We start from the raw sequence: 19,499 nt of genomic DNA on the forward strand, positions 1-19,499 counted from the left end.
CTAAATTAGCTGAAATATCCGGCCTCGCTGTGAATCCTGAATGAATGGCAAAGTTCGTTAAGTGTAAATTACGGTCAGGAGTGAAAGGCGGCCCATTAGAAAAGCGTGCTGACCTCTTAATTCAAGCTGCGTGAGCTGTAAAGAGAAACAGGCCCGCTATTGTCGTCTCCATATCTGAGCGTGTTTGGCAGGCAGCTTTCCTAACAGCTGAGGATAAACATGCTTTTCACAGAGCTCCCTAACAGCCAGCGAACGGCACAGATTGAGGCTAAGAATGCAGCGTGTCTGGACGGCGCCCCGGCTGCTTTCACACCGACGGTGACGCACGGCCGCGCTTTGCAGACGACGTACAAATCTATCAGCGACTAAAAATAAAGAGGAAGCAGCAGAGCAGCCCACTGCTGGACTGAACCAAATACATGAGAACATGGACAGTTTGAAAGTTCCTCCGTCTTAGTGAATAAAAGACAGTTATGTCTTGTAGTCTGGAGCTTCTGGACGACCCTGATGGTGATCTTTGGCTTCATATAATCACTGTTTTAAAAACTATTTCACTATGAATCCTTCACAACAGATCGGCTCAGAGGTCAAAACTAATGAATACACATTTGGTGCTCAACGGTGCACCCACGTACACTGAAAAAAAAGATTAAAACAAACAGTAAAAGTCGCTGAGGAGCCACAAATAATGGAGAAATAAACATCTCATAAAATTACAGTAATTTCCAACATAGTAATAAATTTGTTTTAGACTTAATTTGCATCTCTAATATTTAATAAAGTATATTTATTTATGCAAAAACAATGAAATAGCCTGTAATATATACTAATAAAATATATATTCTGATAGATAGATAGCTATTGATAAAAATACCTACAGATATTATACGCCCATGAAAATATGTTCATTCAACATTTTTTTAAATATAATTTTTGTAATTATACAAGATCGCTCTCATTTAACAAACAAATCTACAATAGATTATATTCCATTTAATGTAATATATATAACCACTAATAGCCACTGATTGTATCTAAGTTTAACAGTTTTATCAGTTAAATAAAAAGACAATATTTGTGAAAATTAATTGATTAATTGCAAATTTATTTTCATGTTCAAAAAAATTCTCATATCCAAAAAAACCCCCAAAATAAAAACTATTGTATGATTTTTATGGAATTCCCAGTGACAGATATCACTGGGCATCAAACAAATACATTTTTTTGAAGGTGTCTTGGATTTTTTCACTGATGATGACGTCTGCTTTTCTGTATCAGGTCAGATTTTTATGCCAACTTGATTAAAAAAAATAAATTTTGCCACTAAATCAATTAAATTTTTTGACATTAGCGATCGATTTATTTTAGTATTTCTCATATGAAATTGGATTTTAGAGGAAACATTTCATTTTCTAATCCTTTTCAAAAGCTAAAAGTTGATGAGCGTAAACATTTGTGAAGGTAAATACAAGTAAATCACACGTTTCATCAGCATTGCTCTAAATTCAGGGCTTGAACTTCTTGGAGCTCCTGGAATGACCATCAACAGGTTTATCTCTCTTCAGAGTCCAGCAGTAATCAGCCATCGTGACTGCATCCCGGCGTCCCTCATACCTGCTCTCCATCTCTGTCTGATAAAACCAGGTGACTCTAGTGTGTTGTTCATAAACCAGGGGCTAAACTTTCGATCTAAATTTAATTCACCTGCAAATATTTATAGCATCAGGTTGTAAACGTTTCAGAATTTGTTCATTCAAAAAAAAAAATCTGGATGATACAAGCATGTAAAAAAGTGAATGTGGCGACAAATCTTGACCTCATTGAACAAAACCAACCTAATATTTGGATTCAGCAGATTGAAATTGTCCAAAATCAGCTCAGAAAACTTCATCATGGGTGTCACCAGTGTTATCAGTGTTGTTTTGCACGTAAAGTCTCTGTCAGATGTTGTTGTCTTTGTCTGAACCATTTTTATTTCTATTTCCTGTCACTCAGTGCAGCGCTGCAGCATATGTTCCTAACAGTTCCCTCTTCTCTTCCTCCTCCTCCTCCTCTTCTTCTTCTTCCCAACCGGACGTCACCGGGGACAGAACCATTACCCCGGCAGCTAAAAACAGGTCAAGTGTTGTTCCGTGATGTTGAAATTAATGATTGCAGTCCCAGAGAGACGAGGAGGAGGAGGAGGAGGAAGGGAGGCAGGCGGCGGAGAGACACAAGAGGAGTTGGAGTGTTTGAAAGCGTTTAAAAGACAGAGTGATGTGGACGAGAGAGGGAGGAGGACGTTTGGAGAGGGACGCTTCTACTCAACCACATCCCAAAGCACTCGTGGGTCCGACGGCCCGGTTCTCCTCTCCGCCGCCCCCCTCACACAGCATCATGGAACAACACTTGATTCTGATTTTGAAATTCTAATGAGAGTCACAAGAGGACGACGGCAGCGTGTCCCGAAATAGTTCTCATGTGTCGCAAGCGGTCGACATGTTTCAGTGTCAGAAGCACCTGGATGGAGTCCATGAGAAGACCTGAAGGGGGACGAAAGTCGCTCCATGAAGAAACTCAAGCAAATAAAGTATTTGATGCAACACATCCTGACTAAACAACAGATTCCTGACAGAAACTAACACTAAGAAGTTTTTACTAAACTCTGAACTGCAGGCTGCTGGTTCACTTAGACTTAAACTCATTTTTATTCAGAGTCTCCATCCACACATCCATTTGTCCTTATTTAATGCTGTAAGTCAACAATGAACACAAATTCTAAGAATGAAAGATCCAACAGGTGCCAAAAGCAGAAGAAAAATGCAAGAAAGCGACAGAAAAATACTAAACTGTGGTTCTAATCAAAGCCACGCTGGTGAAACGGCTTCTTGTTCCTGAAATATCTTAAAAACTATAAAATTCTACAATTTCATGGATTGCTGTTGAATTTTCTACAGATATTCATGGTCCTCAGAGGATGAATCCTACTGAACCTTCCACTTGTAATCCTGAGGAAAAAAAACAGGCCAAACTATCACTTTTTTATTTAAAAAAATAAAAAACAAAAAAATTAAAATTAAAAAAATTAAAAATAATTTAAAAATAATAAATAAATAAATTGTAAAAATAATAACAAAAAATATTTTTATAATTATGTTATTCTTTCTATTTATACTTGGATTCCTTTTTTATTAATATTGCTTTATATCGCCACATTATTTATTTTTTATTTTATTTATTCTTCTTTTTATTTCCACTTCTATTTTATTATTCTTTTATTGATCTATTTTTGTATTTTGGCGCTCTCACTACCCCACACATTAAGAAACTTCTTGTTAGTGTCACCACGGTGCTGGTCACAGGAAGAACATCCTGTATGTCTTTTATCCAATCACAACGAGCAAAGCCCAGGATGTAGCAACAGTGTCCCCTCAAAACTGTGACTTATTTTGGTGGAACAATTGCAAACAAACAAACAAACAATATCAACACTGCTTTACAGCGTAATCCAAATCTAAATAAAAAGCGTGTATTTATAGCTCCGACTGCAAGCTTTCATTCTCATTTTGAATGAATCACAGCAGAGGAACGATGCTCAGAGTACACAGTGTTCCAGCCACGCTCACTTAGAGTCTGAAGTGATTCCCACATATTTCTAACACAGAAAGCAGAGCCGCATATTATCACTAAAAACACATCGAAATCAACGTCATGGTCAAATTCAATTCACTGATCCTGATGCAGCCAGCCGAGGACCAGAGATCGTGATCTGCTCTGCGCATTCATCAACTCCATCAACAAGTCGCAGGAAGTTCATTAATATTCTACGGCGCTGAGCGACCCGAAGCACAGCTGATGTTAGAGCCCAACCGGCAGCTACCTGACCACTTCTCAGCTCCCATCAGACGCACTTACATCTGGAGATATAGGACAAGTCGCTGCCATAAATGATAATAAACTCGTATTTGGCGGAGTGCTCCTGAGGGCTCCCCGGCGAATTGGAGCGGCGGCAGCAGGGTTCAGCGGCACAGGGAAGATAAATGAGACAATTAAACAGAGCTTGATGGCACCTCGGTGACTAATGGCTTCTCCTTCCTGCCTGTCTGAGCACAGACAAACACAATAGTAAGCAGGAGAGTGTGTGTGTGTGTGTGTGTGTTTATGTGAGCTCGGTGGATAGACAAACACTTGTAGACGTCTAAAGTTAGCAGCTGATGTGAAGAAAACCTTCCAGTCTGGTGAATGGTTCCTACAGTTACTATGATAATAACTGTGTATGTTTGTCTACACTGAGATATAAAGTGAGCATCCAAACAGGAAACTAACACCGTCACACTAATAAAAGAAGCTCAGGCCTTTGTTTTCATGCCTTTAGTGTGTCACCGTCCAGTAAAAATGCTGAGTGTTTAATATCAAGAATGACATAACGAATCCTCGAAACTGTAAAGAACAGCCGAGCCGGATACGACGTTTTTAAAGCACCTACTTGAGTCGATGTTGCATCACAGCTGACAAAACCGGCAGTCAAGAGCAGCCTTTGTGTACCTTATTATGAAATCAAGGACTCCATTACTTCATTACAGCGAACTTCAGGTGGTGACTTTGCCGCTGTTATCAGTAGAAACGGACGTGTGCTGAACACAACCTCCAGGTCTGACATGTGCAGCAGAACGCCAGCTTCAGGCCTGTAGAGGGAAAAACGGAACATCGTGAAAATATTTGCAAAGTTCCTGCAATGTATAAGAATATACAGAAGTCAGAGTGCTGTAAACCTCTGTGGTGTTCACCTTAGTGTACGTTAACTTCTTACTTTGTAAAAGCCGGGGGAAGCCGTACCAGCGCATGAACCAACCCGGGGGCAGATGAAGGTCGACCTGGGGGGACAGCTCAGACTCCCAGAAAGCATTGCAGTGACCACACTCATCGTCCTGGTGTCTGAAACATCAAGGCGAGTGGTCCTGCTGGAACTGACTGCTCCCTGGGAAGACCGAATGGAGGAGGCCAAGCATGAGGAGCTGGCAGGCGAATGCTGAAGCAAGGCCTGGAGGAACCGGTGCAACCCCGTTGAGGTGGAGTGCAGAGGATTCGTTGGCCAGTCCCTCATCAGGGCCGTGAAGGAACTGCACACCAGGAAGGCCATCAGGAACGCTGCTGAAGAGGCGTCAAGATGGCTGTGGATCAAGCGGGGCGATCCGTGGGCTACAACAATTTCTTAATTAAGTAAAATAAAATTAAAATTCTGTTCCTCCACTTTTTTCAAGTTTTCAATAAGAGATTTGAGTTTAAATTCCACAAAACGTCGTGTTGATGCTGTTCCAGTGTTTTATTGGCAAACATGTCAAAACGTTGTTTGCAGACCTGCTGTTGTGCAAACATGCATTTAATGATGGGCTGGAAATAAGTGTGTTGAGTGTGTTTCTGGGAGCTAAATGTGTGATTCTGCTGTTTGTTTGTGTGAGGCGGAGGGTTTCCCTGCCTTCACTTCCTGCTGCAGACACCATTCCAGGCCGCCGGTCCGCTGGGAGGACGGGACACTGGCGGTAATTAGCTCTGCTCATTAGAACTGACCTCAGGCTTTGTTCTGCCATCTGGATGCGCCGTCCTGCCTCCTGGTCGACATCAGCCTGCGTGGAGGTTCTTATATGATTTTCATTTTCTAACAATCCTGGACGGAGGTTTAACCCACCTCAAGGTTGCTGTTTCATTCTCCCTTTTTCTTTCTTTTTGGTTTGCTTCAGTTTGTTCCTTCATAAAACATCACGCGGCAGCTCTCTGTCCTTGGACAACAACGAGCCCTCAAGTCAGATTATTTATGAGCACATTTAAAACAGCAGATAATCGCCAGAGTGTTGTAAAGCTAGAAGCAAATATCAAAACACAGTTTGGTTAAAAAGCTGAGGACTAAGTTGGCTCTCAAATGGGTTTTAAAAGCGTTAGCGAGGTCCTGATGCGAAAGCTGTTGAAAGAGCCCGATGTCGGAGTTAAAAGATCAGAGAGAAATGGAGGCGCGAACCCATCTAAACACTTTAAACAAACTAAACTATCTTCAAATCAATTCTAAATCTGGGTGGAAACCAATGCAGAGAAGCCAATAAATGTGCTTTTGCCAGTTGCAGGCGAAAAAACAGAAACTGGTTCAGAACAAAGTAAAACTGGTAAAATTAAAGTTCCTGTATTTTGGTTCGATAAGTGAGAATGTTATTATGAAAAATGACGGGTATATTGGTAAGATGCTGCTCATAGCTTCTAAAACACGGAGAAGCTACAAATCTGAGCCACCTAACCTTAACGAATGGATGGAAATAGGAACAGGAACATACAAAATGGAAAAGACGACGTTCTCTCCAAGACCTAAAGGAGAAGAAGAAGTGGGAGAAATGGACGGACTTGGTATCTAACAGGACAACGCTATCCTCTGGTGACTCTTCTGAACACTGATGGACCCTAACAGGAAATATATCATCATCATCTTCAGATTTGATGTTCTGTTCTGACATGATGTTTGTTCTTTGACTAAAAAGTGTTAATAAAAAAACAAAAACTGGTAAAATAAAGACAAGGACCACCTTCTCAGAATCTCAAAAGTTTCAACTGAGTAACATAACTGTGTTTTAACAGGGAACATTGGATGAATGCGATCTATGGATGTGGTTCTGCTGTTATAACCTCCAGCTACACGACGCACACTGTGAATAATAATGCAGGATGCTACATAATGAACACTTGCGCTTTCACTTAATTCTCAACGAGCTGCGTTTTTCCGTCGTCCACATGTGAGAAGAAGAATTTGTGCCACTTCTGCTCATCACATTCCTGAAATTCGTTCAACATTAGGCTCACAATAACAGATTCAGTAGGTCATTGTACGGGTGTGCACAGTCACCTGGTTTCCAAATTGTGTTTTAGAATGTGAAGGAGTGGAACGCAGCAGAACCGCTGATCTGTCCATCAAGGCCTTGGGTTGAATCCCTGCAACAGGCCAACTCTGGTTGACTTGATCAAGAGGAAAACACGAGCTGTCACCTGCTGCTAAAAGATAACTGGTCAGGATGGTCAAGAGTCAACCAGGAATCACCAAAAAGCAGGTTTACAATGAATTCACATTGACATGGACTTGAGAGGTCGCCATGCAAGAAGGAAGCTCTTCTTCTAGAAACAACATCTTTAAATTCTGATCACATGCAACAAAACTTGAGCTACTTGCCTACAACCAGACCAGAAGTATGTTTGGAGGAGAGACGGTGAGGCCTTTAACCCCAAGAACACCAAACCTACCGTCAAGCATGGTGGTGGCAGCATCATGCTCTGGGCTGTTTTGGTGACAGTGGACCTGGTGTTTTACACAAAACAAACGGAATGATGAAGAATGAGGATTGCCTCCACGTTCTTGAGGAAAACCTAAAATTATGAGCCAGAAAGTTGGACGCTGTCGGGTGTTCCAACAAGACAATGACCCCAAACACACGTCACAAAGAAATCCGACAAGAATCAAACGTTTTAGACCGGTCTCCCCAAAATCAAGCCTTAAAGCCCATCCAGAACCTGTGGACTGATGAGGAAACAAGTCTGTGTCATAAAGCCAACAAACTTATTTGAACTGCACCAAGTCAAGTCATCAAGTGTAGCGATCAAAGATAAACCAGAAGCTTGTCAAAGGCGTGTGGACGAATACCGAAAGGCGAATAATAGAAGTGGAAATGGTCCAAGAACACTTCATCAAATACAGTCGTGTTGCTGTATGTATATTTTTGACGCAGCAGATTTTGTCATATTTCTAAAACACCTATAATAAATGCATTAAAGAACCAAATTGCACGACTTACTACTGCCAGGATATAGATGGTCTTTACAAGCGTATTGTTTGCGTGTTTATGTCAAAACAAGTTTCAGTTCTTTGCTCTGGAATTTTCCCCGACACAGACTTGAATTCAAACTCTCAGCTGAGAGGAAGGAAAAGGCCTAATCTGAGTAAAATATGCTTTGGAAAACACCGTGCATTAAAGTACAGCTGATTTGCACCTAATGAGCTGCAACGGGGAAACCCTGAGCGCGGTACTTAGACTGTTTAGTCTGCCGCCGTCCTCTCAGTGTTTCAAACTAGACCAGGAGACTGAAACGGGATAAAGAGAGCAATTAAATGACACGAGAGAGAAAAAAAAAAAAGTAAAACTAAATAAAACCGGGCTGCGTGTCCTTGTGCGTAAGAGGATTCACTGTAAGTCCCTTCTGCCTGTCATCAGCTGCTGTGAGCAGGAGCGTCGGCTAATGGACGAGAGCAGTGACTCATACCAGCCTGCTCACAAAAACCTCCTTTTCTGCCAGATCCCGTGTGATGCACGTCTGCAAGTGTGAGCGAGGAATGTGCAGCGTAGCCGAGTGTGTGTGTGTGTGATGGAATAAAGTGTGTGTGTGAAGGAAAGCAGCGCAGCAAAGAGAACAGTAGGTTTTGTCTCCACAAGGACAAAAAGCATCTTTCTGAGACACAAGCCTGCAGCTGATTGTGCAGACTGCAGACAGCGGCGCTCACGTTACGTCACGTTACTCGCTCCGGGTGTCATTCAGACTGGAGCTGGATTGTGTGGAGTTCAGCCCGAGCACATATTTACTTTAAACAATAGGATGCTCTTGTAAAAGCTTGAGGACGATAAAATATTATTGCATGTTTAATACTGTGAGTAAATTTGGGAAAACCTCACCGCAGCCGTTTCTTACATTAACCTTCTAAATGTCAAACACTTTCTTGATGCATTTTTTGCTCCTTTTACATTCTTTCTCACTAATTTTTCACTGTAACATATATTCCATGCAACTCTATTTGAACAGCGTGGCTAGAAGGAAAGAAAACTCGTCTCTTATCCAGTGCAAGCCACCTAGAATGCAATGAATCAGTAAAAAAAAGAAAAGGCAAAAGTTGAATTTCTTGGATTATTTATTTTACAAAAAACTGGAAAAACCTGCAATCAACATGTGGAACAGTTTTTTTTCCATTTGCCCACAGGTGTTATCGGAAAAAAGTACGACTCTGCACACTAATAGCTCTCACTACTTACATTTATACTAGTTTTTGTCTCCTATGTGCAAACACTGCCTGCAGCTCAACCCGGTTCAGCAGAAAAGTCACGACTGTTAGCTTATAATGAGTCACTAAGGGCTAGAAATTTTATTATTTTTTACACAATCCGATTAAGGCAGCAACATATTTTTGGTAAATCTTTAAACCAGACATTAACAATAAACTGATTTTAATAAACTATCTTGATTTCAAGCTCAAGTTCCCAACGGATGACACGAAAAACCCACGACGGTTCCTTCTGTTTCTAGTTTCTGATGAATTGTGTAACTTTGCCAGAGTTTTTCATGATAACATGCCTTTAAATCCTGACTGTGGGTTTTGTAGATTTTATTATGGTAGAACAGTAACTTAAGAAATGTTAAAATGACCTGTTATCGCCTGATGACCTCTAATAACCCCTGTGGTGCCACACATCTCAACAAAACCAAAACTAAAAACAAAGTCAAGACGTAAGTAACAGCAGCTAAGATTACATAATATTTTGTTCACATAAAACAATGGAAAACACTTTTTTTTTTTTCTTGGAACACAGCACTCAAATCAAACATTACATGAAGTCAGACGGTGTCTCGTACATTAAAACATAAGACGACATAAAACCACACGTAACAGATAAAAGACTGAAGACACACGAGACGTCTACATGACATCACACAGGGCACCTCACGCTAATAAATATGACATTAGGACTGATTCTGGCCCAGAGCAAGTCATGATTTAAAGCCTTCTGGCATCATTTAGACGGGATTCAGAACGCTTTCAAAAATAACCAGGTTAGTGTGTGTGTGTGTGTGTGTGTGTGTGAGACTTGCATACTAAAAGGAAGCGAGTCGGTGTCGGTATGACGAACTGTTGCTAAGCAGTGGTGGTTGCTAGGTGGTGGAGGGGGGGAGGGGGGACAGGTTTGCAGTCAGTGATGGTATTTGAGGGTTTACCTTCTGTTTCGTGCACGTGTGCTCCTCCGGACGAAACACTTTGAATATTGATGCTGCGAAGGGGGAAAAAAAAAATCTTCATAACCCAGAAGCAACGTTTGATGCACGAGACAGGGGATTGGACCTGAACTCAAACACTTTCATGTTGTGGAACCTCTTTCAAATGCAGCATTTAGAGCATAAATATCTGTGTAGCAGCGACACAGAAGACTGAATCATTTATCTTCCATTGCAGAGTCATCAAGGAAAGCTGCAGAATATCTGGCAGAGGAACAGACGAAGTGAAGCCGGCGTTCTCCTCGGCGTTCCCCAGGACCATAACTGTATTAAGCACAGCGGGGGGAAGCCTCACTGCTCGCTGGCTTTCCTCTGCAAGATAATTCTTTTTTCCTGCCCATTCTGGACTCATATGTTTGCCTAATAGTCACCGTTTTGAGTGCATCGTGAAACGTACTGCGCATCCCTAGCTGGCGTCGCTTCTGTCACATCCGGTCGTGGTGAAGGAGACGGTGGGGGGGTTGGCGGGCCGAGACACAGGTAGCCATTTGTACTCGAGGTCCTGCGACAGCGGGTCCAAACACCAGTCGTAGTGCTTCAGCAGGTACATGCACGCTTCCTGGCAGCCAAACATAAAAAAACACAGTTTTCTGGATGTGCTGTATTTCCTGTATCTTACGTAAGCGGAACTTAATTAGAGTTCAGGGGCTGCGGGAGTGGAAGCGACAATTTCGTAATTTTACAGCAGAGCAGAAACAAAATGTTAAAGCAGAAGGCACTTGGCAGAGCTGCAGCCTCCGCCGACGTCGAACGAGCCTCCAACTTGCAAAGCTACAGCCTCCACAGCACTTTACGCCTGTTTCCAGGTTTGAAAATAGCAATGCAACACCTTTCAGCAGCCAAGTTTCACTGGAACATTTGGTCCTTTGGATTCGGTTCTTACTTTTAGACAGAAACACTAAAAAAAAATTAATTATCACTTGAGTCACACAGATTTTTTTTGTGTTTATTTGAGCATGTGGTAGAAATTCAACAATTGCTGTCTGATATTCTATTAGAATCTATTCCCATCTCGTAGCTGGTGATGTCACAGTCGCCGCGCCATGTTGGGTTATCCTGCAGCCGACCAGTCGCCTCCACCAACACCACATTTTCCCCTTTCGCTTTATGAATGAAGATTTTCTTCCCGATGGAGGGGGAGGAGCGGGATGAATGAGAGGGATGAAGGGAGGAGAGAACCGAGGGACCGGAGGAAGGATGATGAGAGTGGGGGAGGGGAGGAAGGAGGACAGGGGAAGGATGAAGTGAGGCGATGAGTCACATCTCTGACCTAGATCCCCGCGGTCTACTTTTTGCTCTGGCCATGCCCTTGTGTGTGTGTGTGTGTGTGTGTGTGTGTGTGTGTGTGTGTGGTGGCATGTGCTAGCGGTCAGCCTGCTGTAATCCAGTCAGATGTACTTTAAACAGCCAAACAGTCGGCTTTTACAGCTACAACTAAGCAGGATGTACAGCGAGAGAGAGATGTGGTTCAAGGTATGCGTCATAAAGCAGTGGGCTGAAAAAAAAAAAAACTATCCACAATATAAAGCTCAAGGGAATAAATCCATGTGCCAAATCACTAAAACGCCAAATGACTCCAAATCACCTGGTTGCTGACTAGCACAGTACAAACTTCCACGTCGTCTAGACTATAAGCTAATAACGGCTAAACAACCTGTGATCACGTAAATTAGAAATCTGTGGGGACGGAAACAAAACTGTGTGCGTCTGTAATCCTGTGGCCTCAGCTCTGAACCTGAAGGACGTATCTACGTGCGACGAAAGAGGATGCAGAAAGTCAGTCAAACCACAGCATTCATCAGGAGGTCTAGAATGAACCATATTACCACTGATCAGATCCACATATATCCTTCTTTCTTGCTGTTTGGTACAAAACAACAAAACTCTGCTCAACAGGCCTGATGAACTGATGTTTGATGTGAACTCAGAGGCGTGAGTGTGATGGTTCAGGACAGCACGACTGCAGAAGACGTTGGAGAGTTGACATTTATCGATGGCACCACGAATGTCCGTGGATGCACCAAAATACCGTCTGGCAGGATGACTCCCAGACTGCATCCAGCACGATATCGATCCAAAGCAAACTGCCAAAGTTACACAACAGCTTCTAAAGAAGAAAAACTTGAAAAACATACTGTACATTGCCTGATTGTTTCCAACAGAACACACTGGTATCATCCATGCAGACATTCTAGCATCAAAAATAAATGTGGATGTGCTGAGTATTGGGAAAATGAAAGAATAAAATGTAATAAAAGGTACACCCGAGCTTTCTGCATTGAGTTCCTACTGTTTGTAATGTAGCACATCCAACCTGTTGGCTTTTAATTTTACACAAGAGCAAACGTCCGACAGTTCGAGTTAGAAATACTGCAGTCGCTGTCAGGTGACACAGTTCTGAATCATTTGACCTTTGAGTAATACTGCACAGTGGTAGACTCACTTCTGTGGTGTACCGTAAAGACCAGATTAGCTTCTTGTTAAATGAAGACAAGATGAGACAAGATATTACTGAAATGATGAACCAAACATTTAGTCAGACCCTCTGTCCCTTTAAACTGGTATCTGAATGTTAGCAAACATGAGAAAGTTTAAAACTGCTTGTGTGTCTGACGTTTCTTAACATTTTCTGCCACAATTCACTCACCATGTAAAGGAAAGAACAAGATCATCTTTTACATTTGAGTAGAGCAATAACCTAAATTGGACATATTTGAAAACTTTACGTTGACTTTCCCTGCCCTGTGATAGACTGGTTACCTGTCCAGGTGAACCTGCCTTCACCCTGAGTCAGCTGGGATAGACTCCACCCCCCATGACCCTGGTGAGGATTAAGGTGTAGAGATGATGGATGGAAGTTGACTCTTCCTTAAATGAAGTTGCAGCAATGCTCACTTGAGAGAAATCAAATGATTCCAGCCGGTCTAACTTAAAGTATTAATATTACTTGTTGACTAAATCTGGATTAACGTAATCCAAATGTGTGTTGAAGCAATTCCTTCAGGTTGATCCAACAAGTCACATACAGTCGTCCTCTAATGTGTTCATACCGTCCCATGAAAGAAGGAAAAACAGCTGAAATAAGTTGAAATTGAAAAAAGTAATAATAAATAAAAATTGAATGAACATCATGACGTTGCTTTTGAATTGTGGTTCAACAGAAATATAAAACAAACAAACAAACAAAAAACAACAACCAGCCTGATGGGATCCGTAAACTAATATGTAGCTGAACAACCCTCTGAGCCAATCACTGCCATCAGGTGTTTCTGTAACTCTCAGTCAGACTTGTGCACCTGTTGACAGGTGTTCTGGACCACTGCTCATCAGCAAAGGCCTCTCATTTGGACAGTTTTGTTTTTTTAAATTATTCTTTTCAACTGCAATTCAAAAACAATGCTTATTTCACTAAATTATAATTTAGCAAATTTTTATTTATTATTACTTTTTTCAGTTTCTCATTATTTGAGTGTGAGTTTTGCCTTTTCTTTAATCGGAGGGGACGAATAAATATGAGGAAGACTGTATATCTATATGTATATAAACATCAGTCACACAGTATGCTGGAGGGAAAGCACACGGCAGCAGTGTTCAGTCCACATTGTGCCCCTCGTGTCACTTCATAAGCGATACGAAAAAGCAGCCGGTTATCTTGGATAAGTAATCCAATCTGAAATAATGAGGCATGATTGTCCTGCTGAACGGTGACGAGAGCTGAATTTGGAGGCATTAGGCTGCTATGAGCTACACCTGAGCACCGTTCAATCACGCCAGACGTGTACACTGACTCATGACTCTGTGTGTGTGTGTGTGTGTGTGTGTGTGTGTGTGTGTGTGCAGGACTGAGTCATCCCTGACGGTTGCGTTTCGACACCCCCCTGCGTGTTGCTGTTTTTCCTCTTAAATAACAGGAGAACAGACACACAGAGGGACGTCTTGGTGGCTGTAATCTACCAGCGAAGGTTGGATAACGTACTTTGAGTGTGTTAGTTAACAGTCTGACTCAACGGATGTGGACTGCTGAGATAAGCCGTTCATTGGCTGACTGGCGCTTCCTTCCCCTCTGCTTTCTCAACCGCTGCGTCTCGCCTTGTTCATTGAGAAACAGCGATGACAGGCAGCTGACCCACACAACCGCAACCATAAGCTTTGTTTTGAACACGTCAGTGAAAAATATGACTTAAGACACAGACTTTCTGTTCTCTCACCAGCAGCAATGGTCCCATCACTGCTCAACCAGATCCAGTAGATCAGGGCTCTGCAGCTCTGACTGACCTGTTCTGACATTAACATCACATGAAGCTAACAAAGCTTTGACTCCAGGGCGAGTCATTTCATTAACCCACTACATTTCAAGAGATTTAAGTTTTTTTAAAAAGTCACTGTAGTACATTTATGTACAGTCGTGACTCCATAATCTGAAACTAAATGTAAAACCTTCTCTTATGTCGGATAGCAAGGCTGTCGGATTGTCAAGACGGAGGTCCAGATACAAGGAGGGCTTGATGCTGGAAGGCTCATTAGTTGCTCCAACGGGGTGGAAGTGTCCAGAATAAATAAAGCTGAACTGAGCTGCATGGTGTGCATTAACATTTCCGTGCTGAGCTCTGGTCCTGGACTATACCAGAGGGTTATTACCAGCATCTGTCCAGCTTTTTTGGTAGATCTGTGGCAGTTTCAGCATCCTCAGTCAAACCGTGTTCTAACCTCTGTCTAGTCCAGGCTAAGCTAACAGCTACACTAGAATGAAACAGCAGTCTGTCGTACTGGTGAGCACATAAAGGAACAAAACGTTTTCTGTATTTTAAAGCGTCCTAGAACGGCGAGCTGTCTCCTGTGTGAGAACGAGGACCTTTTCCAGGCACATGCAGCTGCAGTCTGTTGGCATGTAAACATCTCATTTATCTTTAAGACCCATTTTACAGATTTCTGGCTCTAGCACCCGGTTCCATATGTTTCCAACTAAAACCTTGGGAATCCACCAGCTCAAGTCGGTGTCGGCCCGTTGGCGAAAGGCTTCCGACACACACACACCTGTTTCCAGAGCGAATGCCCCCGCGTGGGAAATAAACCTCCCTGCTTCCTGTTGTCACACCTGTAACACACCTGTCCTGTTCAGAGGCCAGTGCAGGCAGCGGTGGCCATGGTGAGCGCTGCCACTGGGACCGGGAGGTGATTAAAACGGGACAATCAGTGCTCGGGTCTCTCCCTCTGGTGTATCTACACAAACAAACGCACACATGGCACACAGGATGGCCGGACCAGCACATATGCAGCCATGCATTTCGTCATTCCCACGAGTCGTGCTCTATTTACTGAATGGTTGGGGGATGGTCCTCCTCTCTGAGGGGTTTTTTTCACTGTGGGGGGGTGAGTTCGCTGCTCAGAGCAGCAATCAGTCGAGCTGCTGCTGCAACCCACAGCTGGCTCGCTGCGAGCAACGACCAGAGAGGTGAAACAGAATACAGTTAGATGTAGAGAGAACAAAATAAATGTCTTCAGTCCAGTTAAAATGCCATAAATCATAAAAACAAAAGGGAAAAAAAAGAAAGGTGAATTTTTAATCAATTAATTTATGAATCGTTTTATATAAAGTGAAAAAACGTAGAATTAGAAAACTTAGAAACAGTTTATTTGGGTCATAAATGAGACTTTTTGATTAAATAACACAATTTTAAGTGTAGATTTTGCTTGGCAATGGAGCAGATGAGTATTTCAAACGCAGTCGGGGAGTCGAAAACCCAACAATTCCTTCTGATTTTACAGTTACTGCCTCTGATAAAGGTTTTTTTCATTATAAGATAATAAACCTAGTTGTATGTATCTGTGTAGTCATTTACCTACATGACAACAACACGGTATTGTTGTTTGGTTGCACTCAAACATGTTGTATTTCTCTGGGCTTTTTTCAAATTTCATAATAATAACGACAAAACTGCTTTTTAAAGGTTCTTCATACCACATGCAGAGAACCTAAATTAAACAACTTCACAGTAAAAGTCTATAGAATGTTTTCAGGTGAGCTACATGGGTTGAATTATTGTGTACAGGTAAGTAAACAGATGACTTGGTTGCTTAAATCTCACACTGCTTTTTGCGCCGCGGTTAATCTTCTAAGTTCAGACCATATTCTATATTAGATTGGCTGCATCCTCTGCTCTTTGCTCTTCACTCGGTCCAGCAGATTCTCCTGCAAACGTGACCCAGAAGCTCCACATATAAAACGCAGAGCTGCGGCTCCTAAACCACAAACATCCCAACACGTCATTAAAAGCTGCAGAAAGTCAGAAAGGCGGCGAGAAGTTCCACCTTCGTTCACCTCTTTCACCTCCTTCACTCCAACAAAGCTTTACAGGCCGAATGAGAAACGGCGGTAATAATGAAAGCGTGTGGATTTATGTGTGTGGAGGTGTTATGAGCAGAGTCACCTTCAGGAAGACGTTGGTGAGTTTGGGTCCGATGCAGTTTCTGGGCCCGTTGCCAAAGGAACACAGGAAATGCTCCTGGCCTGCATTTCTGCAAAAAAAACAGAGTTGGACAGAAATATGACATGTGTCGAAGAAATCAGAGACGCACTAATCAATATTCTGACCGAACTTTAACAGTCGGTAGAACGGGAGCTCGCCAGATAGCTGTTTGGCACTCGCCACGTTCTGAACGATTTTCTACAAATCCGAGCTCTCGGGTCGGGATTGTTTGACTCCGTTCTCGGTGGTGAGGCAGAATAATGACTGGCTTCATGCCCGAAACTAACGAAGCTGTGAAAGGAGGCGTTGTTACCCGATCATCAGACGTGACATCGTATGATGATCATATGATGAGCGGACGTCACATGTTAAACCTTCATACATGCAGTATTTACAAATGAATCCAGATGTGATTAAATGTGACGTTGTGCTCGACTGCAGCTGTTGGAATATTTCACTCGTCTGTTACACAACTTAGATTTTATACCAACTTTCACAGACTTCTGTGAATACAATCAATGTTTTAAAGATTACTATCCATTTATCCATCCATCCACCAATCCTCACCAGGGTCGTGGGGGGCTGGAGTCTATCCCAGCTGACTCAGGGTGAAGGCAGGTTCACCTGGACAGGTAACCAGTCTATCACAGGGCTACACTTAGAGACAGACAACCAAGCACACTCACATTCACACCTACGGACAATTTACAATCACCAATTAACCTCAGCATGTTTCTGGACTGTGGGAGGAAGCCGGAGAACCCGGAGAGAACCCACGCTGCACGGGGAGAACATGGAGACTCCACACAGGAAGATCCCGGGTGTCCTCACCGGGACGCCAACCGGCTACGATGCTAACCACCGAGCCACCTGCAGCCCTACTATCCATTTATGCTCTTCTTATATTTCTAAATACTGTTTGCATAAGCGTTTGCATGTTCTCCCCGTGCAGCGTGGGTTCTCTCCGGGTTCTCCGGCTTCCTCCCACACAGTCCAAAAACATGTTGAGGTTAATTGGTGATTGTAAATTGTCCGTAGGTGTGAATGTGAGTGTGCTTGGTTGTCTGTCTCTAAGTGTAGCCCTGCGATGGACTGGCGACCTGTCCAGGGTGTGCCCTGCCTTCGCCCTAAGTCGGCTGGGATAGGCTCCAGCCCCCCCGCGACCCTAATGAGGATTAAGCGGTGTATAGAAAATGGATGGATGGATGTTTGCATAAGCACATCTCCAGCTCTAACTGGCTTGAAACTTTTTTGTTTGTCTGTGAATATTTAAAATTATATGTATATGTGGAATTTTAGGTTAACATATGAAAAAAAAAAAAGAAAAATTGCCCCTTAATCCACTTTCAGGATGTTTTTTCTCATATTCAAACATGCAGGCTATAATTGGACAGCAATATGGAACTATCAGAGATAAAAACCTGAAATTTTTACTCTAATTTATCAGAATCTGTAATATTGGACACGCAGACCAAACAGTCGCTTATGGGAAAGCTGAAACATAAGAAAAAAAAATCACGAAAAGTTGCCTCTTTGAGCTCACATTACCGAACAAAAAGATGCTAATGCAGAAGTGAACTGGTGATATTTTCTGAACCATAAGTAGTGACACGTTAAAATATTAAAATACAACATTTCTTCTAATCACATGATTCCCCAAATATATCCATATTTTATGCCATAAAAATTTCAGGCAAATCAGAGAAGGTCAAGCAGAAACAGTTCTGAAAATTTGATGATTTGAGACGGACCAGGTTTTATAAAGGATGTTGGTCAAACACACATGGTTGCATGTTTTTACAGGATTAGATCTGATTCCTGTCCAGACGGAGGCGTCCTGCAGATTTACATTCAGCATCTCTCACCAAACTTTATCCCTGAGGTTTCTCTGACATGCTGAAGGCCTCTCGTTTTAAAGTTATTTTGGGGACAACTTTCAGTCCCGTGAGGTTGTTTATGTTCATGCTTGCAGTCTTTTTAATGCCAGTGAGTCATGCATGAAAACCGGTGGCAGAAATGGTGCCATGCATGATACGAACACGTCTAAAAATCCACATGATGCTTTTAAGTTCAAAGATCAAGACCTCGAAATACAATCCTGGACATCCAGAGGAAACCATCTGGAAGGACACAACAAAACAAATCGGACCTGACTCGGACCCGTCCGGCCGACTCTCTCTGTCGCAACTTTCCGATATGAAGCCTCTAAAAATATACTTAAAATAAATAGATGCCGGTTGTTTCCAGCCGTCAGTCAATAGGCTGCTGATGCCAGCCGTCTCTTGCCTCTCATGTCTAATGCATCCTGTCTTCCTGAAACCTGAGCTCTGATTAAAAGCAAACAGGAAGCATTAGCGGTGTGTATAGTCTGGGTCCGGTGTGTCAGATGCTTTCTGTGTGTGAGAAGGGAGATTATTAGTGTTCTCGCTAGCTTCTGTCTAATGGATTAATGCACGTCCGTCCTGAAACCGTGAGATGTGCAGCGTACGACGTAGTCCTCTAATACTCACACACAGAGGAAGTCTTACCAAGCAGGCCGCGGATATATTAAATGTGCTGAGTGGATGGGAAATGAATCAGAGAAGTACAATCTGGTGTGGAGTATAATTATTTTTCATTCTATACAGTATAATCAGAGAGCAGAGCGACAGAGCGCCGAGGCCACCAGGACGCTTCATTCATCAGGTCTGAATAAAAAAGTAGAGAAAAAACAGCTGAAAAAGTATTAATTTTATTTGTGTTGTTGTTGAATTCAAGAGCAGAAAATGTTTCAGTGATCTCAAGCCTCTCAGATCAAAGCACAAATATTTTACAGCCCTAAAATGAAAATGAAGTGACATTTCTGGATTTGTTGTAATAAAAGAAAGCAGACCAGAATGAGATGCAATCACTACGCATGCAGCTTTGAATTCATACAATTAACTGGATGACTTTTAAGTTTTATTTACACTGACGGCCCAGAAAAATGTTTCCCACTGATACACGGGA

The 19,499-nt window shown here is 42.4% G+C and overlaps 1 protein-coding gene across 1 annotated transcript in view; it reads right to left on the minus strand.

Moving 5' to 3' along the window:
* Positions 1-9,124: 9,124 nt before the first annotated feature.
* The window catches only part of LOC103373211 (uncharacterized), a 28,854-nt gene continuing 18,479 nt past the window's right edge, over positions 9,125-19,499 (minus strand). The window contains exons 9-10 of the mRNA XM_008303053.1: positions 16,473-16,560; positions 9,125-10,603 (exon numbers count right to left, since the gene is read on the minus strand). Of these exons, the coding sequence (XP_008301275.1) occupies positions 10,451-10,603; positions 16,473-16,560 (241 nt within the window). The 3' untranslated portion in view covers positions 9,125-10,450. The remainder of the gene's footprint in view (positions 10,604-16,472; positions 16,561-19,499) is intronic.

This window comes from Stegastes partitus, unplaced genomic scaffold (genome assembly GCF_000690725.1).
Source record: "Stegastes partitus isolate 25-593 unplaced genomic scaffold, Stegastes_partitus-1.0.2 Scaffold1926, whole genome shotgun sequence".
In the NCBI taxonomy this organism is placed as follows: Eukaryota; Metazoa; Chordata; class Actinopteri; family Pomacentridae; genus Stegastes; species Stegastes partitus.